At 40.0% G+C, this 25,753-nt stretch overlaps 1 protein-coding gene and 1 long non-coding RNA gene across 2 annotated transcripts; both read right to left on the bottom strand.

Annotated features, from left to right (window-relative positions):
- Window positions 1-215: 215 nt before the first annotated feature.
- Window positions 216-14,668, bottom strand: meox1 (mesenchyme homeobox 1). The gene is made up of 3 exons (XM_088622925.1): window positions 13,847-14,668; window positions 4,427-4,599; window positions 216-2,176 (listed from the first exon to the last, which is right to left on the bottom strand). Exons 1-3 carry the CDS (start codon window positions 14,313-14,315, stop codon window positions 2,054-2,056), a joined length of 765 nt encoding a protein of 254 aa, XP_088479051.1. The 5' UTR covers window positions 14,316-14,668; the 3' UTR covers window positions 216-2,053.
- A 5,644-nt stretch (window positions 14,669-20,312) lies between these two features.
- Window positions 20,313-25,504, bottom strand: LOC148638582 (uncharacterized). The gene is made up of 3 exons (XR_015930980.1): window positions 25,051-25,504; window positions 23,841-23,956; window positions 20,313-22,945 (listed from the first exon to the last, which is right to left on the bottom strand). It is a non-coding gene; the product is annotated as an uncharacterized LOC148638582 (long non-coding RNA).
- Between the last annotated feature and the right edge of the window lie 249 nt (window positions 25,505-25,753).

The following is a 25,753-nucleotide window of genomic DNA, read 5'->3' as shown; positions in this document are numbered from 1 at the left end:
ACAAAAGTAAAGTTAAATTGTGGTAAGAGTGTGAAAGAACTATGATTAATTTACTGGGGGTAAACTTTCATTGCATTGGAAGACAGTTTTGGGAGTAACTGCTGTTTTTCTTGCACAATCGTGACAGCATTCTAAGCAGAAGCAACAACACAGACAAATATAAAACACATGTAATACACATAGTATTTTACATTAAAACGGAATAGGAGCCAAGCTTATATGATGGAAGGATTTTTAATTTATGGTTGCTGATTGAAAAGACGTTAATTTATGCAGTATTTTTGGATACTGCTGCCCATGCAGTCCAATGACAAGCTACATAAATAATATTACAAAGGACAATTAATTACAATACCGGCTACAACATTGTGGTTTCTTCTCACAGCACCCAATATTTCACCAGACTTGCTGGAAGAATGTCTGTAGACCTAACATAAAAAATAGCTTTCTTAGATTTATGGAGACTTTTATTAACTTTTATGAATATGCTACACCTGTATTTGTTATTTGTGAAATACACCAAAAATAAAACATAGGAAAATATTATCAACAATTATATTCTAGAAACAGCCTTATAGAAAACAGTATAAAAAACATCCTCTGAAATGCTTAGCTAGGGAGCTATGTTTGGAATGTGTACTGCATCACTCGTTTTTGAAGATATTTGCGCAGACCTGATGGGGTGAAGGTCATCACTACTGCCACACAGTTCAAAGGTCCTGGGTTTGGATTGGCTCTTGAGCTTGTCTGTCTTGAGTCTGCATAGTTTTCCCAGGGCCTCCTGCTTCCTCACGGCCCCCAGAGACACGCAGGCTATGTTCTCCTAAATGATCCCTATCCTTCGGGATTCTTCAAGGGGATTTCACTCTTAAGGGTTTGTTCCCTGTACAACCAGTACTGGCTACGGCACTACGAAGAAATGGGACCAAACGATCTGTTAACATCTGTGGACTTTCTGATGTTCAAAATATCTGTCTCACTGCTGGACAGGCCACAATTTCCTACCGGCACTAGCATGAGGTTTAATGTCTGCTCAGGTGAGACACCCAAGTAAACAAGCTGCCAATATTTCCTTTGCTGAGTATACATGTGCTTGCAAAGCACACTGACAGAGATCAGAGGGTGAGATAAAGGACGCAACCCCGTCCTCTTTGAAAAGAAATAAGTTCTCCCTGAATGATTTGACACTCTTTTTTTCTAGACTGTGGTGCCACAAAAAAGACAAAAGTAATCTGTGACCCAAGGCAGCTTCGTTCTTAAAAGGGAAGTGTAATATGGCTCATTGGCGCTGGTTATGGGGGAGGGGGTAATGCCAACTCCTTGAAACATAGACAGTTCAAGTTCTCCAGGAGCTGTAGACCCGGTCTTCTGGACCAGTGAAGTTAGCAGATATCTAGGGAGTGGCGTTGCACATACTCTGAGCCCATAAATGACTATGATCGAATGCTGGACTGGGGAGGGGCAAAAAGGTATAAAAGAAATTCACCTTTCCTAAATTCATTAGACCATCACCTTTTTTGGGGGGGCAGAACATTTTACTAAAACCTGATTTTTTGTCGTTTTCTTTGGCCATAATACTTCATGCTGCAGTCTCTGTGGTCTATCTTTAGTGAAGACCCAAATGACGACTGTCAGTCAATGTCAAGACAAGGGCCATCACCACAGAGAAGCACCCTCACCCCTTCATGGTGACTACTTATCCATGTCCACACTATCTGCTGCCCAGATCGTCCATGTCCATTTTAGGACAAACACCTCCTGGTACAGCCCTGAACTCATAGGACGCCTCTCCCCTCATTCCATATTCCAGATTTAGGATTTGCACAAACCAAGCTTAACATGCAAACACATCTGACACACAGGCCTGTCATTGTCTCTTTCGTGTGAACTAGAAATATTCGCAACAGGAAGTATGTATCAATTCACAAGAGGCAGCTGCCTGCTCCCTTGGCAGTCGAAGTCTTTTGGTTCACCAGCTCTCAACTCCATCCTCTAAGAGCCCCAGAGGGCTTATCTCAGCTGCAGTCCGCAGGGCGAAGATCGGGCAGTCTGCTCACTCGGAGCTGGGGGAAGCTGCAGAGTCCACCTCGTCTGTCTCCAAGTCGTTCGGGGAGGCTGGCTGCCCACCTTTCACCCTTTTCCACTTCATGCGTCTGTTCTGAAACCACACCTTCACCTGCGCAGGACACAGAGGGCAGGTTACAGCTGCAGAAAACAGAAAGGATCTAGATGCCGAACAGCAGCTGAAGGGTCCAGAGTGCTTCACAGCAATGCCCCCCCTCACCTCTCCCGCTCCAGTGCTGTCACAAGGAGACGGATATCTGCGCAGGGGTGCCAAGAATTTTTATGAAGTTTTGGTTAAGCCAGCGTGTGCAATGCAAGCCCCTCACATTCAGGACTATTTATTGCCTGGTTACTTTCTTTCTGGCTTTAATATAGTGGACATTTTATAATTTAGAATCTTTTCAGTATATTTATCCCTTCCAGTCCTTTTGCCAAGTACAATGAACATATTTCATGAATATAGTTGTTGCCTGAGCCTCCAAGGGTAAGAAAGCCTTCAGGTATGGATGTATCACATTTTGAGTTTTTCAGCTGTCTACTGGGAGTAAGTATTCTGTTTATTTGAATGTGGTCTTATTCAGTACCTGCACAGCACCATTATAGAGACTACATACTGTACATATTTGTAACAACATTCATATTCATGTGATTGTTGTCCTGAAAATAGAAAAGATACTTCAGTATCTTTTAATGACACAATATTTAAGGACATTTCTTAGTGTTAGGATTGCGGCTAAGGTCAGGTGTAGATACTCATGTATTATCTTTTGGTTTGATTGTAAAGAATTACAAATGCTGTTATTGCATCACACATTAAACATCTGGAGGTGTTACACTGACTGCCTAAGACCGCATTCAAACAGAATGTTACCCATAGAAGGCACACAGTATAATACCAAGTCAAAATTAAAATGCATGATATAGCAAATTGGATATCGTCCTTATATTTTGTGGTCACATGCAAATCAAAACATATGTTTGAAGTATTAAATTCACTGCATTGCAACAACCCTGGTTTCCAGACTATGGAATAATTCCGGCTCTCAATTTAAAGAGGCAACAGGGGAGAATGTCACTCCTCTTTGAAAAACAGATGTTTAGAAGTGTGAAGATAGTGTTCCTGTTTACAAGAACAAATAAAGATTTCCTGAAACTATCCTCCTTGCCCCAGAACATATTATCAAAGGATGTGACAAAGCACTCCTCACTCCCTGGGCAATTACCTTATTATCCCCAATTTCCCCAAATTTCAAAGGTCCCTTTTCCATGACCCTCTCAAAAAATCAACGCTCACCTTCATCACACACTGATGTAGCTCCCATTGCCAGTGTTTGATAACCTTTTACTGGCTTATACACAAACTACCTGGAGTAACGCTTAATATCTGCTTCTGTAAATGTCCTTCTGAACACCTGCTGCAATTGACATGATCAGATAGTCCATGGCTACTGGGCTTATATTGGGTCAGATACACAACTAACTAATGTAACTGAGCAATTAAAAAATTAAACTGGCAACTGGAGACAAGAATGTTGGTTATGTGCCCAGGTTGTGAGTCACTATGACATCATTTCCTGAGAGCCCAGCCTGGCCTCTTCCTGTGTGGGCTGGGCTCTGGGGAGGCTATCTGAGACCTCTGCGCATCCCTCTCTGGATTCCCAACAGCAACACAGGAACACAGACAATCTGTTCCCACACTATTTTAAGCTCATCGCCTTGTCCGTTACTGTCTGTCACCCGTGTGACTGTGAGGATCACATGCTGCCAAGAGATGTAGGTTGCAATGGAAAAAAAGAAGAAACTTCTGTGTGCGTTCTCAGTGGGGGGACCTGCCAAAGCCCAGGACATCACTGGAATCTGGCTCACGTTTATAACACAAGCCTGGGAAGTTCATCTGGGCTCAGCCCCTGCCACGTGCGGCCATTAAAAAACCACAGCACAGCTGAAGAAAATGGAGGGGGAACTATGAAAGCGTTTTGCTCTTCCTGATGTAAATGATGTAACACAAAGACTCCGCCGAGGTTGAAGGCTTGTGAGGTTCTGGAAAACAAATCTCCTGCTCGGCTTTTGTTGCTGTATAAAATCAAATGCGAATCGATCAATTAAAGCTGAAAGTTGTTTTCTCAGGACCCAGGCTCACTTGAAAAATACAAGTTCCCTTTTTTCTTACATTTGTGAGACCACCATTCCGAAATCCTACTTTTCTGAAGGTGCTTTCATTCAAAGGTAGAGCTAACTAGCAAATATTTAACCACAAAGGCTCTGCTCCACTGAAACAATGAAACTGGATTGAAAAAAATGACAAATCTGTGCCTAGCTCTTACTAGCTAACAGATTTTGACCGAGCCAGCACTGTTATTACCTGTCTCTCAGTGAGGTCCAGGTTGACAGCGATCTCATATCGGCGCAGCCTGGTCAGATAGTTGTGGTGAGAGAATTCAGCCTCCAGTTCGCGAAGCTGCTCCTTAGTGAACGCTGTCCTTTCCTTCCTGGCCTTACTGTTGGAATCTCCTTTGTAGTTGGAGTCTTGGTTTTCTGAAAGACAGAGACATCTCCGAAGGTGAGGTGGATGTCTTTTCAAAGAAACTCCAGCCTCACGAGAGGGAAGAGAGGACGAGAATGGAAAGGGTCGCCATCCCATCATTCTCTGCTCTTGTCCAACATTCTACGTCAGCAGTTATCATTCCTAGTCCAAAAAGAGCAGAGCTTGTTCACTTTTTCATCCGAACTGACCTTAATTTCTTTGATTCAATACATTAATAGCTTATGTAATGTTAACGTAGCTCGTTCATTAAGAGACCCTTGATTTAGGTTTAAAAGAATACTTGGATCGGGTCATCATGCTCGGGCCATTGTTATTACAAACCAGGTACTTATTTCAAACTACCTGTTGATGTTCAGGAAGTAGCACAGTTCCGTTTCATTTCATTTCAAAGTCATGTTTTTCCGGTATTTTAAGAAATTGATCACGTGAATTTAATTAATACTGAATAAATATAAATGTACTGAATTGTGGCTCACTGGGACTTTAACACGTCACTCCATTGTAGAGTGTTTTCTTGTGGTGCCTAGTTGGAGTGTGAAGCTGTGCATTAGATTCAAAGATAAGACTTGGCAAAGCACCGTCATCCTTACATTATTTAGATGATGTTTTCATCAAAGAGGACTTAACATTCTTAATAAGTACTGAGTAATTCTGACTACTGAGAGCACAAAAGTTTCAGTGAAATAAAGCTGTAGCCAAGAGTTGTATGAGCAGACCTAATTCACCAGATTAAAGTATTACAAATGAGAGATTTTTTAGCAAAACATTATAGTTTTAAATGAGATGTCACTAAATTTCAGTTTAATAACATGCAGACTACAGGAAAGTCTAAATATATTTGATAGATGTATAGTAATGCCTGATTTGCTCAAAGAGAAATTCCATGAATCTGACTGGGATGATCTCGTTCATGCTTTCTGTTAAGTTAAGGATTAACAGGCAATACACAGGCAGCAGACAGTGATGAAGGGCTACACAGGCACATTGCTGTTGTATGTTCTGCTGATGCGTACCGTGAGAAGAGTTTTCTGAGGATGGGTACTGACCAGAGGGCTTGTATTAAGAAAGAATGCAGCGGAACACCATTTAAATCTCTGGCACATGTGAAGGACTTTCCAAGATGAAAGACTTAACTGGACACTCTTAACCATATTTCATGCCTTAGAATGAGCAGCAGACCAGCATAACCTCAGTTATATATCATTAAATCTGCATGAAATGCCACCGTAAATGTAGCTGTAAAATAACTGGATTTATATTTATCAGGTGTCTGCAGCATATTCATTCCCTGTATTCTGCTCACAAATATATTTTCTTCATTGATAGATGTAACATTTTCCTGCAAAGAATTCTTGTGGTCATGACAAAAAGACAATCCATCCTTCTCAGGTGGTTTAGCTGATTAAAGAGTGCCTTGGATGGTGATCGCACAGAGGTTGTATCTCACCCTGCAGTGACTGCAAGCTCTCTGTGGTGGAAAGAAGGCTTATATCTAAGAACAAGCCCTGGAGGCAAAGCAACAAGAGGGAATAACTCAAATACCAAAGGTATAAATGCCAATTAAACATAAATGGGTCACATGTTGGCTTTAATTGGTCAATTACCAATTTCCATTTTTATTATCGATATCTTGCTTTGTGGTTTGGCAGTCAGTGCTGTGACTGCCTTAGGTCCTCGGTTTGGTTTTGTACTCCTTTTGCATGGAGTTTGTCTGCTCATCCCATGATCAGAAGGCCCTTGGCCTGGTGCACTGGGTTCTGCACACTCTTTGGAGGTGGGATGCAAGAGACATGCAAGAGAGTGGTAGGGATCACGTAGGTATTTATAGCATTTGGAAGAGGAATGGGTTGTCAGGAGTGATTGCTAATTACTGACAGCAGAGTCTGATTGAACCTGGTTGTTGTCATCCCTCCCTAACTTTTGTTATGAACTTAATTTAATGGATGGATCTTGCTTTGTTTAATCATTTTAGAAAAAAACAAACAAACAAAAAACAAAATCACTGTAAAATAGTTCACATGAAATGCTCGGGCCATTGTTATTACGGACCAGGTGCTTATTTCAAACTACCGGTTGATGTTCAGGAAGTAGCACCGTTCCATTTCATCTCTTTTTCCAAGTCAGGACTTTTTTTATTCTACAAAAATCATTTGCCATTATTTTGCAGAATAGTGCTGGAAAATGAGCTGATGAAATCCTTCTGAGATTCCGGTCATATGTCACTGAGAAAGCATCCTCAGCCCAGCCAGTCCTGCCACATTGTCATCCAAGAGCAGACGAAGCCACTGGTTGCAACAGACTGTCAAAAGTGCAGCGGCCAGCTATACAGTGCGTTACTGTGGAGAAACCACGCGTGTGACATCAGACTTCATAAAACAACTTGCGGCTTTTTTCTTCTTTAGAGCGTGTCTCATTCTTCTTTTCCCTGTCTGAAAACCGCACGAAATCTGTCAGTTTCTTTTATATTCTGGCTGTCTGGACTGTAAATGTATATATATAGGAGCACTTTTGGTAGACACCTCGCAATTTTGGATTTTAAGTTTCCGAGTCGTCTAAAAAACAGCCCCAATAAATATTCAACCAAAACCCTGTTAACTCCGGGCAGCTACTGAGCCCGGCGGGGGGTTTAGACAAACACCATTTGGCAGAAGCTGGAAAAGGGTGGTAAAGTCATTCATTTCCATTAACACTTCACTGGGCCACGTTGTAAAGACCTAATTGCTTTAAAAACAAAACAAAAACCTGCAGGGAGAGAAGACCTGTCTTTTTAAACCAAATGCGTGTTGGTTTTCTTAGCCCATCTCGAACGGCAAGGTGTTCTTAGCCTTTCCGTCTCGTAACAAGCAGATTTTTACTCATTGTAGCCGGATATTTTTTCACTGACTTTGGAAAAAAAAAAAATCAAATACCGCCCACGGTTTTCCTAAATGCGCAGACATGCAATAGATTTTACAGCTTTAATTTATTCTTACTTTGTATAGCTTTCCTTCAAGACATAGGTATGCAAGCATGTCTGCTGGTTTCAGGAGTGCCAGAATTCAACAGTTTTTAGGTGTTAGTCGTAAAACCATACCTTAACAAATCTGTTTATTGCCCAAAAAAATGAGATAACACTTTACACTTAGGATCTCTGCCGTCCTTCTGTTCAGATAGATCTCACCATCGCTACTGCAAGAATACTAAAAACAGCTGTTGAAATAACTTTGCAGTTCAGGAGAACTGATATGGTTTAAGAGTAAGACTTTTGAGCAGTAATCATGTTAAAATAAACAACAATAATGTGCGATTGCAAGCGCAAAACACGCTATTTTCTTGATTACATGAGGGAACTTCTGAAAAAATACTCAATCCATTCTGCCTCTGGATTCCAGTTCTCTTTCTTATAAGTTAAGCACGTTTACTTCTGGCCCATCAACTTTGGGCTTTGCATCAACACGTTCTTGAAGTAGATCCTTAAATCTAAATGCAGAAATTCCGTACTGCTTTGTGACTGCTAGGCAGAAAACATTATCATTCTAGACTAATAACGGCCTACATTGGTCTTCGAGGTCCACAGTTTTTAAACTTATTCTATCAATGCTTAAAGATGTGGAAAACAAACGTAACCAAGTACCCATAATTAAAAAAAAACATCGGGATATTAAACAAGAAAAACTTTCATTAATGTCCTACAAACTTTTACGCTAGCAATCCAAAAGTACAAACAGAGCTTGCTCAAATGGAACTGTTCGCCATCTGTCTTTAAACACTCAGATTAATTAAGAACAATTGTTCTTAATTTGTTCAGGATCTGCAGGTTTAACCTAACTGCAAACAAATGTATCGGGTTGTCATTTAAGTACTTGTACATGGGTTTGATTCATACATTAAACTGTCTTGAATAATCCATATGTGTCTTAACCATAAATAACCCATACATACATTTCCAAATACAGTTCTACTGTATGGCGTTTATACACGACTTGTTAACTTGATATCCTGCAGAAAGAGAACTGTGCGGCTCTATACATCATTCGTATAAATGCGAAGTTGTGCATTAAATTTCTGTTAGTCTCCATTCTGTTAATAATTATCTAGTCGGCGAGATACATTTATATATATATATGCTATATTTCAAGCCCCGTGAACGAGCTTTTACAACCTGTTTTTTTGAAGGCTGTTAAGAGACAGGCGCATTCGTCACATCATGTGCAGTCACAGGTGGAGTCGATTATCCTGTCAAACTCCAGAGCGTCACCCATCAGCAGCACTTAACAAACGTCTGCTTTAGAGTTTTACGAGGCACACCTTTTAGAAATACGGTGTCTTTTCAGAACAAACAGTTGCTGTGAATTGTGTTTCGTGAAGACGAAAATCAGTTCGGTTTAAAAAGCCTTGATTATAATGAGCTTTAAGGACGGGAACTTCTCTTCGGAAAATTGAACTCATCGCACGACAGAAAAATGAACGAATTAAACGAGGAAGATCATGTTTCAGTTAAAAGACAATGTCAACAAGTGATAATAGAAAGAAAAAATATTCACGAAATATAGCTTTGTCCTGTTCCTTGAAGGTAGCCTGTTTAATAATTTAGTTTAATAAATTAAGTTGAATTAGCTGTTAAATATGTGTTACTACAGTACATCTCTGATTCTTACATTCTGCTCGGTGCCTGTTTTCGTATAGATAATGCACTAATACTACTAAAATTGGAGTAAATATACAATTAATAATGATGTGTTTTTATTACTAAATTATAATTTCATTCACGATTTAAGAAAACGGTGCTGCATTGAATTGAACCATTGACATGTTTCCGGTTTCTTTAATATGTATGCCGATGAAACAAAAAGGTATCTTTACCTCTGTAAGCCGTGACACAGTTAGTATAAGGTACATAAAAGGTAAAATTGTAAGCCTGTCAACTAAATATAAAAGCAAATAAGAAGGAATGCTGTGAAACAAATAATTTAACCCGGTATCAAGAGCGGATTAAAGTAAATGAGACGCCCTCGAATTTGAGCACCACGGTGACGCAGGGGTTAACGGTGCTGCCTCACAGATTGCGAGTCCTGCACTCTATACCAGCCTGGGACTCCTTCTGTGTGGAGTCTGTATGTTCCCTCTGAGTGGGGTTCACGGTTGCTACTGTTTACTCCCACTGTGCAGAAAGGTACCACCTAGCTCTCGTCTATGGGTGGATCTGTGTCTCGGCCAGGATGTATCCCGCATTGCGCCCGGATATTGAAGATGATGAGAATATGATTCACAATTTGTTAGCAACGCTTTTTTTCTCGAGTCACACAAGACACAATTATATTACACAATATGACACAGTATTAATATATTAGCATGCTTTATAAATTATTTCTAACCCCTTTTAAAGAACTAGGCAAAATATTTTAATCAAGTCTAAGTTTTAGCTTTTTTCAATAGTCTAGAGGTGATGGGATTACTAAATTATAATAGTTTAAATTGTATTTTTTTAAATAGTTTTAGTAGTTACAGTTGTCTAAAGCATTGTGAGTGCAGTGAAATTAAAGTTTGCATGTTCATATCCATAAAATATAAAATCTCAAATTTCAATGTGCTTTTTATTGATTTTTAATACACAGTGAATAATTTAGTAATTCACAAAGCTATGGGTTATTCAATCTTTCTTTAACATAATAGCTGTACATTATTAGTATTTCTATTTTATATATATATATCTGCTAGACAATATGAAGCAGAAAGGAGTTATTTAGCTTTAGGTGATTAATTTGCAGAACACCAGAACCACAACCCTTTTCTGCTGCACTATACTAAGCTTTCCCACAAAGCTGTGTCAAAGTGGTTAGATCACCAGAACACAGATATTTGCATAAAAAGGCACAAGTAAGTGGACTCAGAACAAATTTTTGTTTTACAATCACGGACATCCATTTACTAAGCTGGAGGTCCATTGACTTGGCAGGGCACCGACTGGAACAATACAAGGATTTCAACCCTGGACAGTGGTCCACAGCCCTTACACCTTACTCTTACTACTGTCTTTAAGACATTTTTACAGTACATGACACTGTTCATCTGGTCACATCTAAAGGGTGAGGTTTTTACAGAGCAGAGAAGAAATTACAGTGAAGATCTTCTACACATCTTCATCACACATCCAATCATGCATTTTCTAATTGATTCATCCAGTTCAGGCCTGTGGGGGAGTTGAAGCCTGTCTTGGCCAGTAACAGGCACAAGGTGCGATAAACAAAGGATGGGATGCAAGTCTATTGCGGGTCACACATAGACACGCACTAACTCACACCTAGCACCTGTTTTCCCAGAGGTTAATTAACCTACTAGCGTGTCTTTGGACTGTGGGAGGAAACCGGAGCAGCCAGAGGGAACCCATGCGAACATGGGGAGAACATGCAAACTCCACACAGACAGCCAGAATTGATCCCAGGGCCCCAACACTGCGAGGCGACAAAGCTGAGCACCGATCCACTGTGCCGCCCACTTTAGCGCATATAACATCCCAGAATTTCAAGAGTTTAAATCCTGAGTTTTAAATTTCAGATCCTGGCTTCTATTTCGGATATTTCTTAAATCACGCACCCAGTTTAAATTGTCAACAAAAGCCTTAAGTGCCTAAAACAGAGATTTTACTTTTTTGGGGGGGAAATCTGATTTTTTCTCCTCATAGCTACAAAGTGTCTTGTGGGTTTTGTCCTGATGCAGCAATAAATTATTGATGATTTAGTCATAAACAGCATCTATCTCAGGTCAGACATTAAACCAATTATTTAAAGACAAAGTCAAACCTGCAGAATTACTGTACTCCATAAATTGTCATAGCAGTATATATACTTGTATACTAGAACCATAGTCTCTTTCAGATTAGCATGGAAACGATTCTCCACAAACTGCAGCCTTTAAATTAATCAGTTATTTGGAATACCTGAAATAATTCCAGTATGGTGTCTCATTCCCGTGTGAGTTCAGAATTGCCCTGGATAGAATTATTTTATGTCAAATCAACGTGAATCATTTTAAAGTAAACCAGCTGTATTTGGTGGTTTGAAGAATTGAACCCATGACTGTAAAACAGTTTCTGGGATGTCTTGCGATTAAGCAAGGAATGGAAACATAGCCATTATTGAATTATTATTTCTAGCTCAATCTTGACATTTTATTCCATTATTAAAAATATGTTCTTGTACGTAAAGGATAAAGAATCAGAGACACAGAGACAAACACATGGCATAGACATTGTATAGAACATTGCATAGATTCATGGTCAATGCTTTTGAATTCAAGACTGGATTCATCCCAATTTTTCTTTCAGTTTCCTGTGGCGTGCTTTGTAGATACTGCAGTAATTTTTCCTTGTCTTGGGAGTGACAGCATGATCACTTGTGTCCCGGTTAGAAACTTTCATTCATAAGCACAACTCTGTCACATTTTATGCTTCATGCCAACTGAGTTCACAGGACAGAGGAGTGCGATTCTGGGGTGTAGCGGTCACTACACTTCTTGATGTGTTTATAAAAAGGAACTCCATACAATTGGAGGAAAGGACTGTTTTGACTGCTGCACTGTTAGAATAGCAATTTGTTATGTGTCATCTCTCTGTTTTTGTGAGCCCAGTCAGATGGGTGTCAATGGCTTTAAAAACAGATGCAGCAAATGCTTAATCATGCAAATGCTGGGCTCGGCCGACTCTATGTTCAGGTAAAAAATAAAAAAGCATGTAAGATGCACCAGAACTCCTATCACCTGTATAGATAATATTTTTTATTTTTTCAAAGAGTTACTGAGAAAAAGGTGGGGACCCATGTATATTTATTTTACCATATTGCTTCCAAATTAAAAGCTTATGTGGCTTTGATATATCTAGAGTCTTCTAACTGCTGCTTTATGAATTAAATTGTTGTCTCATTTTGGCACATATATTTTCATCTTACTAGTTTGCGTACTTAGGACATTACTATTGGTTTTTTTTTAAAAAAAACTTTGTTCTGGGTTAAAAGGCTTAGAGAATAAACCTATATATTTTTTGCAAATATTCCCTGATGAATACACTATTATTAAGGTATATAGAAAATAAAGGATAAAAGGTGTCATCTGTAACTTCTGTTATACTTTGTGTTGTAAGAATCTTTGTTAGAAGCAGTAATATTGGTACCTCCAGCAGCTGTTTTAGATTCACTAGTAGAATTTAAAGTTTTTGTAAAGCAGTTTTTTCACCCTGCCTGCACGTCACTGTCTAAATGAAAAATTGTTCTGTGATGTACTGAATTATTCTATACTGTATATATTCTAATGTTGAAGACGTGTATAGTCTTCAGATGGACTTGTTCTGGTCCTGAGTTAAAGTAAGAAAAGTTCCCACTGATGGGACAGCAGAGCTGAAGAGGAGGACAGCATCTCTAACAGTTTTGTAAATGATGAGTGGATATGACTAAATGTTAAATTCGCTGTGCAAAGCAAAGGCCAGCTTTTCCTTGACTTCTTTCCACATTAACAATGATGCCTCCGCTGTGATGAGATACGTGTTCTCTTCTAGTCTGAATTAGGCTTGTGGACTGTTTTACTAAAAGAATGAACAATTTTGGGATTAATACCGTAAACACTGTCGTACAGCTTTTCTTTCTTAAAGGCTTGAAGCTGACCCAGTGCGTTCACACAAGAGGCTTGTTGTGTATTTTGTATAGTTGTTGCGTATTTCTGCATCATCTCTAGTTAATTTTAGAGTTTTTACCAGCTGCTCATTTGATATTTTTCATTCCTGATGATAGAAGCAAGGAAGTTGCTTTATGTAATTAAGAAACCCCTGTAAATATCTCCAGAGATTCACAACTGAAATACCTTCTGTATGAGGAACACGTGCTGGCTCACAAGTCTCTCTATCACCTCTGTCAGGCCCTGCAGACTTTTAAAACCCAAATATGATCTGCTGACAGGCTATTAAGCCTCTCCAGGAGAATACATTCCTGCCCTGAGTGGTAACTGACATTTCCTGGTGGGTAATTGTTTTATGACAATCCAACCCAGCTGATGATGATAAACAAGAGAATTTGAAATAATGCCCATATCATGCACAAGAAGCAGCACACCGAGACCTGCGGATGATGAAAATTAGCATCTTTGCTTCATTTGTCCTGCATTTTACCACTAAATGATAGGGAACAGGGTCACTTACTGTCAGCTGGTGTATCTGAATTTGTACAATGTACGCTATAGCGCTCGGTCAGCCATACTTGGCTGGTCCCCACTCACCTGATAGCTCTCTTTTTCTCTTGGAGGACTTTTTTTCTGTCTCTGTGGGTGCCATCCCATGCCCGCTGTATTCACCATCCAGGCACCCTGGTACTGACACTGGCAGCCTGTCAGCCCCTCCAGTCTCCATCTCGGCGCTGCTGCTGCTCATGGGAACTGATGCCAAGCAGGGCTCCTGCCGGCTGCGGGCTTCAGTGGGTGAGAACTGCCACTCAGGGCGCTGGAACCCCGAGTGTTGCTCGACATATAGTCTCTCGTCCCGGGGGTAGGCATGGGGTGCAGACACCAGGCAGGAGGTGGAGAAATCCGTGTAGGCCAGGAATTCAGGCTTCTGATGAAAGGAGAATGGGGCTTGCTGATAAGGCTGGAGACCTGGAGGTGGCACCCCCGAATGTGGGTTCCGCATGCACCCCCAGATTGGGCTGCCGGGGTGGGAGCTCCTCATACAGCTGCTCGCTGGCTGATCCATGAGAAATCGAAGTCACAGTGTCCTTTTTGTTCGATAAAACAAACGGCTCTGAATCGAAACTGGGAAACGGAATCCTCTCTGCTTTGCTCAATTTTAAAAAAGCATCGTTGCTCAGCTGCATCTACCTTGAAATGCTTTCGACTGGAAATCTGGATCTCCTTGCAGCATCTGTCTGGAGGGAGATCTTAAGGAATTTTTCCTTTCCTTGTCACGTACTCCACTGGAGTGAACCCTAGCAAGTGATTTGCCTGGCTGTGCTGCTCTGCATCCTCTCTTAACTCCTGTGTTGTTTTCACAGTTCTAAGGCATTCCCGACAAGTGATCCCCCCTCTCTTTTAAATGCTTAGGTGGGAAAGAGTGGCAAGTTTATGGAGTGTAACGCGAGCTAGTGGAGGAGGAGTCCTGCAGGCCACATGTTGGTACCCTCCAACCAGCCCTGCCTCATCAAGTATTAATCATCGGGGAAATTTTATATGCACATCTAATGGGATTTCCAGGCACAGACTTTTAAAGGAACATTGTCTGTAAAATATAAAACGAACACCCACATGGGAAAGGGGCTCTTAATTCTTTACTACTTTTTTTTGAAAGTGCAGTTTTACTTCCCTCTCACAGTGTCTGCAAAGCACTACCGACACACACTTAAAACAAAAATGTGCCTCCACCCCATTTCCTCAAACCAGTTCAAAGGTCCGCACAGGCGATTGCTGTGTTCCTTTCGGACCTATTGTGATTTGTAAGCATGCAGTCAACTTTATTCACTTCAGTGCTCAGTACAGCTTTCTGTATTGCCTGTATATCTATTTACTGTATCTATTAAGCCTTGTTGTGCACAGGTCTTTGACATTGTTTTTGTTCTATTCTTTTTACTCAATAATTTTCCTTCTTTCTGCAATTCATTTGTGAGACCATTTATTAGGTACATGTGATTAAACCTGTTGAATGTCAAGCCTGGTGAAAATCAAGAAAGAAAAATACAGACAGGCAAACTTGGTTCACTTATCATGAGAATAATGCTTTTATATCACTGGTAAGTCATCTTAGGTGGACTTGTTAGCTGTGGAGCCAAGTCTTCATCAGTAATGAATCCAGGCTTTGTGTAGACCACCCTGATGTATCTCAGTGATCGTGCAGCAGAGATGCTGCACTAGTTGCTGTGTATAACAAACCCATCAAGGAAGATGTCCAACTCTGATGGACTTGGCGGGAGAAATAGCTTTTATTTTTCACAAGTCTTAAAAATATACTTGTAAAAACACATGTAGACCTTCCATTTTGGGAACCCTTCCCAGTTTTGTTTTGATGTTCTGCATTTTGTTGCAGCCAGCAGCTCTGCTGTGATGATGGTTGTAACTCTGGATGTTTGAATTTTCAAATTCTTGCTTACTCAGTCTTTGAGTTCCATTGCCAAAATGTCACAGGGATTTAGATTTGGAGAATGCGGCAATAGGACCAGTCTTGATTAAAATTTCCCATTAACTTTAGTTAAAATGTCTCTGCCTCATTGTAAAGACTGTCATCCTGAAAGCTCTTATATACAGCTGACTGGATAGTTTGTGTGAAGCAAAAGCCAAATATCCTAGTGTAGTTTGTTTCAGTGATACCTGCTTCGTGTTCGTTAAAGCAGCTGTGTACATTTAGTAAATTGCCGTTTCTTAAAGACCCTTTGGTTTTTTATATATGTGTAAACACTGTAGAAAACTGATAATTTTTCATGTATCTGTCCATCTCTTGTCATTAAGTCGCTTATTCCAATGTGGGGTGGCTGTAATTTCCATTCAAAGAGGTTTTCATTTCATGGTTTTGAAACCTACTTTATCTGAAGTGTGTGATATCTAGTTATGGACAGTATCTGATAACATCTTTATTGTCACCTGCTGCTCACCTCTAGTCAATTATTAATTGAATATTAGTGATGAATGGTTTTGAGCCAAACTGCACAATTCTGAGCTCTGTCTGTTGTTGGATTCCCCTGATGAAGCTCTGCTATGTAACAGTCAGCTGTAAGGTATTTCACATCTGTCGCTCATTTAAGCTTTGGCCTTATATGCAGATGCGAGCACCTAAAATCGTGCTCCGTTTTGTTGTGGTCCTTGGACAAGTTACAAACTCCAAGCTCATCCTGCGTGAGAACTCAGTAGGTTTTGAACCCAGATGTTGTGAAAGGATCTGACTTCAGGTTGGAGTCAGATGGACATGCAGATGGGAAATCTCACGCTTTTCCTACAACATTTCACCCTTACGAAAGGTTACTGCTGTATATTTGCAGATCTCAGCTCCTCCGAGATTTTGCCCTGCTCATACCACACACTTGCTTTGCTGTGATGGTTTGGTTAGCTTGTCTCTCTATGCTTTATCATGTTTGATTAGTCTGAATAGTTTGAAATATGTGTCATTTGCATATCATGATTTAAAAAATGACATTTGATCTTCAGTATTAGAGACCTTCATTTAAAAAAATCAATATTTAATTCAGTGTGTGGTATCTTTTGTTTCACAGTTTTGAATTATTATTTCTGTTTTTAAACTTCATGCCTCAGAGGATTCTAGTTTGTTCCTTTCCCTCTGTGATTTGGTGCTTTTGTGAACACACTTTTATTTTTATTTTCCCAAACACAGAGTACCTGTGAATAACAATAACTCTTCTCCATCCCACTGCATTTTTAAATTCTTAACCATATGTATTCTAAACAACACACTTGCATTTGTGCACACTACATGGATCAGGGATTGGATAAAGTAACATGGAATTGTTAAAGACACAAAGACTGAGTAACACTTAGCAATAATTAAGAATGCATTATTAATTACCAAAGACCAGCTTACCCAATAATCAGTCAGAGTCTTCCAACTTTCATTTTAATGATGTCACAGCAGTGAACTGAGCTGAAGAATAATTAAGTAATACTGAAGGAGTCACCACTGGTGAAACTGGAGCACATTTCAGTGAAATATTCCAGCCCTGACTGTAAGTCTGCCCATTATCACATTTTTTCTTATATATATTACAAATGTACCTGAGTGGATAGTTTTGGTACAAATAATGATGTGATGACCTGGATAACATAAAAACTACAACAAGCTACCAATCAAACTCAAACTTGGCAGCAGTTTTTTTCATGTAGGCCTTGTTGATTCTAGCCAATAAAAAACTCAAATCCAGCAGTCACATTTCTGATTTACTTCAGGCCTCTTCTAACTCGCATGATAGATATTGGCTACCTTGAAAATATTATGGAAATATTATTGAAAATATATCAATTCTGCAACTCCAGTGACAGATACTTCTATCATATTTCAGCAACTTAAAACAATAATCTTTACCCTCTCTGATAAATAGAATATCCAACAAAATAATTTGCACAAACTCTTATGTATCTTCTGTATTATTAAGGTGCTGTTACTAAAATAGAAAGTTATTGCTTTGCATCTTCTGATTTTGTATTAGGCATATAGAACTGCAAGTTGTTTTAATAACACTGGGAAAACGCACTGTGCCAAAAGTACCACTAGAATAAATCATTGACATTAAAGATGTTTTTGTGGCATTAACAATCCTTGATATTGCTTTCATCAAACAATTTACACTTTGTGTTTGAAGTAATGGATGTGGGTTTTATCGTTGTTTCGTTTTTTTCATGTTTTCATTTGTGTAGAAATAGGTGACGATTGACAAACACGTGGATAAATAGATACAGACAGAGACAGACAGATTGATATAATGTATTCCCCTGTTCATTTATTGGGTTCCAACATTGGCATACAATTTTAATATATGTGTTTGGTCTAGGTAGGCTTACTTCATTCTGGCAAGGAAAGTGTTTTGGCTTTGTTGCTGCTATTTCAGAGCTTCAGAAATGCTTTAAACTGATGTGTCCAAGCTGTTTGAATGAACCACATAGCAAAAGGTCTGTATTTCCAAATGCTTTCCAAGTGAAATGTCATGCGTAGTAGAGTTGTGCTTTAGGAATTGTCGGGTAGTAATGGCAGAATTAGACAGACACTGTACAAAGATGGAAAACAAGAAACATGGATCATCTTTGGGCTAAAGAACTACGCAACCAAATCCCAAGAGATAAATAAGAATGGGATGAGATTTTGCAAGAGTAAGCTGGTTGCTGAATTCAGAGATGTGGAAGAACGTTCTTTATTTTAGGTTCTGGGTATTGTTTGACAGAATACCATATCAATATTCGCCTTCAAGACAAGACCAAGGTAGCACTCAATTAAATACTCAGCTGTAATGTCAATGAATGTCTAAGTTTAAGGGAAGTTCTAACCCTTATTCCAGCTAAGGGAATCTTAACCCTTTTTTCTGTCAGATTGTCCCCAAACATATGCTTAAGAAATTGAGGTTAATTTATTGACTTTGTATAATAGTTTTTCTCTGAAAACAATTTAAGAACTAGTACAATCTTATTCATGTTTGGCATTCCGTCATTTTTTAAAATTATCAGTCACATAAAAATAAGAGTAACCAAGACACTTTGAGAAAGTTATTTTACCTTTTCAGGAAGCTTGTTCACTGCACAAATTGTTAATGATGATGAGATGGGGTTGAAAAATTGTGCATGATACATGCCAATCTTATATCATCATTACTTGATTTAAAACCGACTCACAGTGAAAGACAGCCTTTATATAAAACCAGTACCTGCTGGAGTGTTTTGTCCTTTGGGATGAACTAAGTGATGCCCTGCTTATTTCCTTTGCACTTATAACATTCCAGTGTGTGAAACAATGACATTTATCTTGCAGCATTGATGATATTGCTGCATTTGAAGCCTCAACTTATTTTTTACTCAGGTACAAAACTCTAATACAACAAAAATTAGTTAACCACTTAATTTATAAAAATGGTTTTATTAGCTATCAGCAGCATTACCCTGAAATACCTTGTGTAATTCAGAGGGTCAGTAAGGGAGTGTGAAGCTGTGTCTTCCACTCTTGGATAAACTGAGGGTGTTACTCCATAGGTGTGCCTCACTTAGTGTTCTCCGACAGACCACACTGCTAACTTTTGTTGTGCAGCTCCACTGCATCAGAGAAAGTGAGACCATATTGTGGTGAGCCCGAAATCCATTCCATCTACTCATGGAATAGCTCAGCTATGAAGTATATTGTTTTACTGGCATTTCGTGTTCTACTTTGACCACAGCGTGGCCTGGTGACATGGGGCTTGTGGTGGGAGTTGGCTGCTCCTTGTGTGTGCGTGTGTGTTTGTGTGGGCTTGCCTCCATGTGCAGGCTGTAACCCTCGCTCACCAGGGTTGGAGAAAGGAGAAGCCTCAGCCCACTCTGCCCAGTGTGGTCTCTACGCCCCCTTCACCTTTCGACAACAAGCTAACAGCAACGCAAAGAGGAGAATTCGCAGTTTAACCTCTCGCTCTGTGTTTGTGCTTCTCTCTGTACAGTATGTGCTCATGGTCTTCAGTGCGGATGAGCTGCCCTGTTTCAGGCAGGAGCAGAGCGAGCGGCTTTGCGTGAGGAGATGCCTGGGAGGGTGTTGTGAGGTCACCACTGTCTGCTCCAACCTGCTGTTGTCACTCAAGGGGCTGGTGGGTGGGTGAGGGGGGGGGTTACTTGATACATCTTCAAGACACTCAGGCTCAATGGAAACATCACTCACAGATCCACGGACAGCGCCGGGACAGTCCACTGTGAGTTCAGGGCTTGTGAGCCAAATGATTCACTTCAATCCCACTGTGATAGCCTAGACTTCATTTGCAGGCCTCTGTAATGTGGTATGCTTAATATTTATACATTAAAATTTCTATGTACAATATAAATAATACTGTATATATACAGCAAGTATTTGCATACAATTAGAGATATATACATCACTGCAATATATGTTTATGCCTTCTTTCCAATTTTCAACATGAAATTAATCTCTACTAGTTCATCTCCAGATTGCACACTGACCTACAGTAATCCTTCCCTCCTCTGATCTCGTCATGTATATATTTCAACTCCATACCTTACACTGATATGCCATTTACTGAGGGAGAAACGTCTGAGAAAAGTTTTCTATAAATGTAGCCTAGTACTGTTACTATTAGAATTTTAGACAATGTCTAATTGTTATTTGAAACAGTCGGTATCATTTCTCCACAGTGTTTCTGTGTGTAAGCATTAAGAAAACTAAAAAGAAAATCCTGTTCGAATTTAGTTTGCCACTGCAACAGTTTAATATAGTAAAGTGAACATCTGAATGGGAAAATAGGTTACACTTTCACATCAGTGGTAGCCCTGACCATTAACTTAACTTCAGGACTCATCTCTGAACATTTTGGCTTGTTTCTTTTGGAGTAAAATTTTACAAAGCTTGTGATTAACGTAGCAAGTAATCAGAGGCGACTTTGCCTTCTTTTTCTTTAAAAATATATATTTGTCCTCCTGTGTACTGCTGCCATGAAACGTGTGGTGAACAGAGAGAAACAGCTCTAGTACTGCTGTGGTCTTGCTGAAACTGCCCATTTCTTTTTACGGCTAAAAAAGCAGAAATGAATAAAGCCTCAGGGAGAAAAATCAAATTACTGTCGCCCTCAAGTGGTCAACCTGGGCGAAAACCCACTTCTGAACAGTTTTCGCCAATTTTAATATCAGAGTTGAGAGTTTTGTGTGGTACAGTGGTGCAGTGGTTGACATTACTGCCTCGCTGTGCTGGGGCCCTAGGCTCTAGACCTAGGGGGCTATCTGCGTGGAGTTTGTATGTTCTCCACATATGTGTGTGTGTTTCCTCCCACAGTCCAAAGACATGCTGGTGCATGGCTTCTGGGAAAATTGGCTCTGGCATGAGTGTGTACGTGTTGGGCCCATATGATGAGCTGTCTATGGTGTACCCCTCCCTTTGCTTGCCAGGATAGGCTCCAGCTAGCCTGAATTGGATGAAGTGATAATGAAGTGGATGGGTGGATCTGAGAGTTTAAGTAAGTAAAGACACTTGAAGCAAACTGAAGAATCCACAGACAACATATGAAGGGTCCCATGAATGCTCACCAAATACAATGAAGAAAACATACTGAGGATATTAAACAATTTGTCCAACAGATTTCAGGGATGGAGAATAATTTTAGCTTGCATAGTGAAATAGGAGGGCACTTCAGGGAGCAGATGACAACATGTGTAATGAAGGCCTATGAATTTGTTGGTGACGAAGAAAGCTCAGATCTGATCATTTGGTGACGAAAGCTGTAATGATGACCTTTGAAAATCAAAGGCAATGAAGATGTAGAGGAATCCTTAGAGTTATCGCTTCAACATGAGGAAATCTTTGTTTGCAAAGAGGAGACAAAAAGTAGCAATGAGAGTCAGGACAAATGCATTGCTGTGAAGGGGAGCCACAGTATGTGGAAAAATAGGTGTGATGACCTGACCATGTAACAGAAAGTAGGAGCAACTGCAGGCCCCACAGGAAGGAAACTGCTCATTATCGCAGAGTGAATAGAAATACAAACTATATGAAACAGCTTAAAAACTTCTTCCAATAATACTTTTTTAACATTTTATCTGATTTCTGCTGTTCAGCTGTTTGGAGCACTTCTATGAAGGTTGGCAGTTTTAGAACTTTTATATCTAAAATTTGGTTTGGGTCAGTTCTATAAAACAAAGTTTTTTTTTTTTAAATTCCAGTGTAGCTGGTATAATAATCCCGTACCAATCTGTCTGATAACACAGCCAGTCATATCTGTTTCCTTCAGAAGTAATAAAACTGGTAGCTACAACACGTAGCTTGAAAAGAACATTGCCCTTGGACACAAACAGTATATCAGACAAAATACTGACTTCTATAACATTGTAGAATTCAGATTCTGTAGTGCGGCACCTTAAAAAACAGTGTCATACATGAAGCATGGTTTACTCATGTAATTATCATGATTATAATGACAACAGGATGCAACATTGTTAAGCAAAACACATACATACGGCATTCAAATGTTGGTTGATGTGTTTGAGTGTAATGGCCATCATACTGGTGGGCTTCATACTAATAATCAGCCATAGGAATTTAAATATCAGTCCGTTCTGAATCCCACTGAACTTATAACAGACTCATGTTTTACCCCAAGAGGTAATGTGAGACTAAGTAGCTTAGAACAAGCCTTTGAAAATGCTCTCTTAGAAGAGCTGCAATGTGTTAGGATCATCAGAAAACAAAAAAGAAAACCTGCTAACAAACATTTTTGAAGTCGGCACTTGTTGAGGTTCCAGCGATAGTGTGATGGAGGACACTCAACTGTGGGTGATTGAAAGTCATGCATGTTCCAATCTGCGTTGTGGCTCCATTGTCACAAAATTGCTGTGATTTACGCCCTCCCTCCCCACCCCCATTTGCAATGGTATTTGGCTTTGGCTGTATTTACTGTTCTTGGGAAACCCTATTCCTCTCTCCGGGGAACTGCCATTCCGTCAGGGGCTATATTAATGGAATGCTTTCCTGTCGGGTTCCTCCGGCAAGCACAACAACAAGAGGCAGGGCTTCCTGCGGTGCGCTGGAGTAGGGGCGATCTTTTGAAGAGAGCTCGTCTGGAGAGCCTTCCCCTGAGCTTTTCTCAGGATCAGCCCATCCAGGCAACAGCCACTCCAGCAAATATTTCCCCAGGCTGGGAACACACCAGCAAACACATCCTGCAACAAGAAATAAACAGAGGGACTCTGGAAAGAAACTTGGAGATTAGTTCTGACATGAAAACACTGCTTTATCATTTGTATTTTGTGCAATATATCTTTTTTTGGATGGGGGACAGTTGACCCTTTTTTGTCAGCTCATATATTAAACTCATATTTCAAGGGTAAAGGAAGCAAAAAAATGTTTCCCAACAGACAGGTTACTTCTTAGTTGTAACGCAACGTTTAAAACTTCAGGATGGCAATGAAGATCATACACCTGTGTTATGGTTAGACCTTAAGAATGAGGACATATTGATTAACGTCCTTGTTTTCACTGAAGAGAATCAATTAGAGGAGTTCAAACTTCAGTTCCTTCGGTATCCCACTGAATTCCTGACAGATTCACATACAAGCCCAAAAGGAAGTAACGCTTAATTAGACGCACTTCATTTAAACTCTTTAACTACTGAAACCAAACAAATGGCCAAGCTTTTGAATTGGAACAGGTCGATGGACTGCTCTCAAAGTGCAGGTTTTCATGGATACACTTGCTGTTTTGAGTTTTTTAATCTAAATGAATAACATCTAATGGAAATTTGAAGACATATTTTCAGTGTACAAGATTTGCTGAAGTTCTTTCATTCTAATAGTCAGGCCATCATGGGCATATTAATCTCTTCTGAGGAAGTGGTGGAAAATGTCTGATGAATAATTCACAAACAAGTGGAGTCGTCTTTTAGAGTTAGACCGTTACAAAGAACAGTTACTCTGCTCCTGTAGTTCATGGGTCTTTCTATCAGTTTGCTGAAGTTTTCACATTAGCAAGCTCCTGGTTAGCCAAAATGGCCTCTCTGTTGTGAGGTGTCTCACATACTGTTCTTAAATACCGATGATTTATTAATGTATTTCTTACAAATCTATCTGTGCTTCGTGTTTTCTTAGCCATGGACTGCTGCCAGTGTGGTTTAATTCCCTCCTCTCTTGAATGTGATGAAAGTTGGAGTTCTGAAGAGCTGAATGTGCTCCATCCTGTATTTAATGAAAAGAAATTAAGTATTAATGTGCATACTTGGGGACTAAAGACATCTACCTGTGTTTTTACTCCTGCGGTGTTCATTTGTCATCTTTTCTTTTATTTTAATCTAGAATTACTTGGTATGCAACGACCACAATAATAATTAATTGTAGTTCCTCACATCTGGTAGAGTGTTCTTTATTAAGAAGGATCCCAAAGCATGAGGAAATACATCATTCACCCTGATGATCAGCAGTTACCACAAGCAGCCCCACTACATGGCAAGTCAGGTAGTGAAGTGAAGAATTGCTTTACCAATGAAATATTTTGAGGGAGGCCAGGCTGTGGAATCCCACAGGACATCTAGCCAGATTTAGCCAGAAAACCAGGGTCAACATCCTTAGTCTTACAGACAGTGCTATGGGATCTTTAATGAGCAAGTAGTCAGGACCTTGATTTAACCCATCTGAAGGACAGCACCGCCTACAGCATGGTTTTTCTAGCCACCAAACTAGGCATTGATTTGGAAATTTTGGTCTGGAGAGAAGAGCGCCACCTACTGATCGACCAACACCACTTTCAGAAACAATCTATTTCTGTGGAAGTCTTCTATCCCAATTAATGACCATGACAAGCTTTACTTTGCTTCTGAGATCTAACCAGATAAGGTTATAAGGTGGTAACACTGCTGTCAGATACTGTTCTTCTGTAGCGATATAAAGACAGCTTGTGCTGTACAGGTATCAGGGATTAAAAGGACTTGTGAAATCCCATTTCTTTCTTGGCTGGTGCTATAGTAAGATATACTCAGACCTAACTTTCTTTGGCAAAAAATCATTTGTGTTTCGTTCACATCAATCTCGGGTGCATGCCAGTTGCCAGACCAGTGTCCCAGCTGGGCTTATTTGTGAGAAATGGCTTGCGCCTTATTGAATTCAGAATGAAAGGGGGCTCCTCACAGACTGAATCCGTCTCGTTTAAACTAAAATTTCCATCGTGGTGTTGAAAAAAGAAAGGATTTGAGGAACAGGGAATTTGGTTTCTTCTATTTCCCAGATCACCATATTAGAGTAATAATAATAATAGCAATAATAAAAATTTCACCCACCCTCATTTAATAGAAAGCCTTTTCAATTTCCTGTCTTCATCACAGCCCACGCTCGCACTGCTGAATGGTCTGGCGTGAAGCAGTGTCTCAGCACAGTCTCAACACAGCTGAACAGCAACGTGTCCCAATTCCCCCCTGCCCTGATTTTATTCAGCAAAATCTGGAATTTTTTTAAAAAAGGATGGATTTTGGGAGAAATCAAAACAAAACGCTAAAAAAAAACACAATGAGACAAAGGGTTGGAAGGGAAAAGCAGGAACGGCAATGGAGGAGCTGGGGAGGAGCTGGAATGCTGCCTGCTCCCAAAATGAGTCACTCCTCAATAAGAAAAAAAAATCCCAGATGTCAACAATAAACTCTGTCCAGCTCCGGTTGGCGGCCACAAGAGCTTTGTATACCTGTCCTGCTAAATCCATTACCCCCTCCCGTCTAAAAATCCCTAAAAAAAGGCAGAGAATTCTCGGAAGCAGTTTAATAGCGCTCTGCTCCGTTTCGAAATTTCTGTTATGCCAGGCTCTTCCGTAACTGTGTGAAAGGCTAATTGGGCAGAGGGCAGGATCTGTCTTGTGGACTGAGGCAGAGGGCCAGTGTGGGTTCTGCAGGGTTAACCTGCAAAACTTTACTGCCTTTCACCACACAATTTCACCAGTGAATGGGGTCTCTGTGTATCCCCACAGCAGGCTTTTTTGGGGAAACTGGGACT

The sequence above is a fragment of the Lepisosteus platostomus genome, chromosome 28 (genome assembly GCF_059453375.1).
Source record: "Lepisosteus platostomus isolate fLepPlt1 chromosome 28, fLepPlt1.hap1, whole genome shotgun sequence".
Classification (NCBI taxonomy): domain Eukaryota; kingdom Metazoa; phylum Chordata; class Actinopteri; order Semionotiformes; family Lepisosteidae; genus Lepisosteus; species Lepisosteus platostomus.
This window is presented reverse-complemented; position numbering and strand designations above follow the sequence as displayed.

Coding starts and splice junctions, on each gene's coding strand:
- meox1 (XM_088622925.1), bottom strand. CDS start 14,315: ATGGATCAGCCAGCGAGCAGCTGTATGAGGAGCTCCCACCCCGGCAGC. Junction 4,600..13,846: donor GAGAAAAAGAGAGCTATCAG/GTGAGTGGGGAC, acceptor TCTGTCTTTCAG/AAAACCAAGACTCCAACTAC. Junction 2,177..4,426: donor TGGACCTCACTGAGAGACAG/GTAATAACAGTG, acceptor TGTCCTGCGCAG/GTGAAGGTGTGGTTTCAGAA.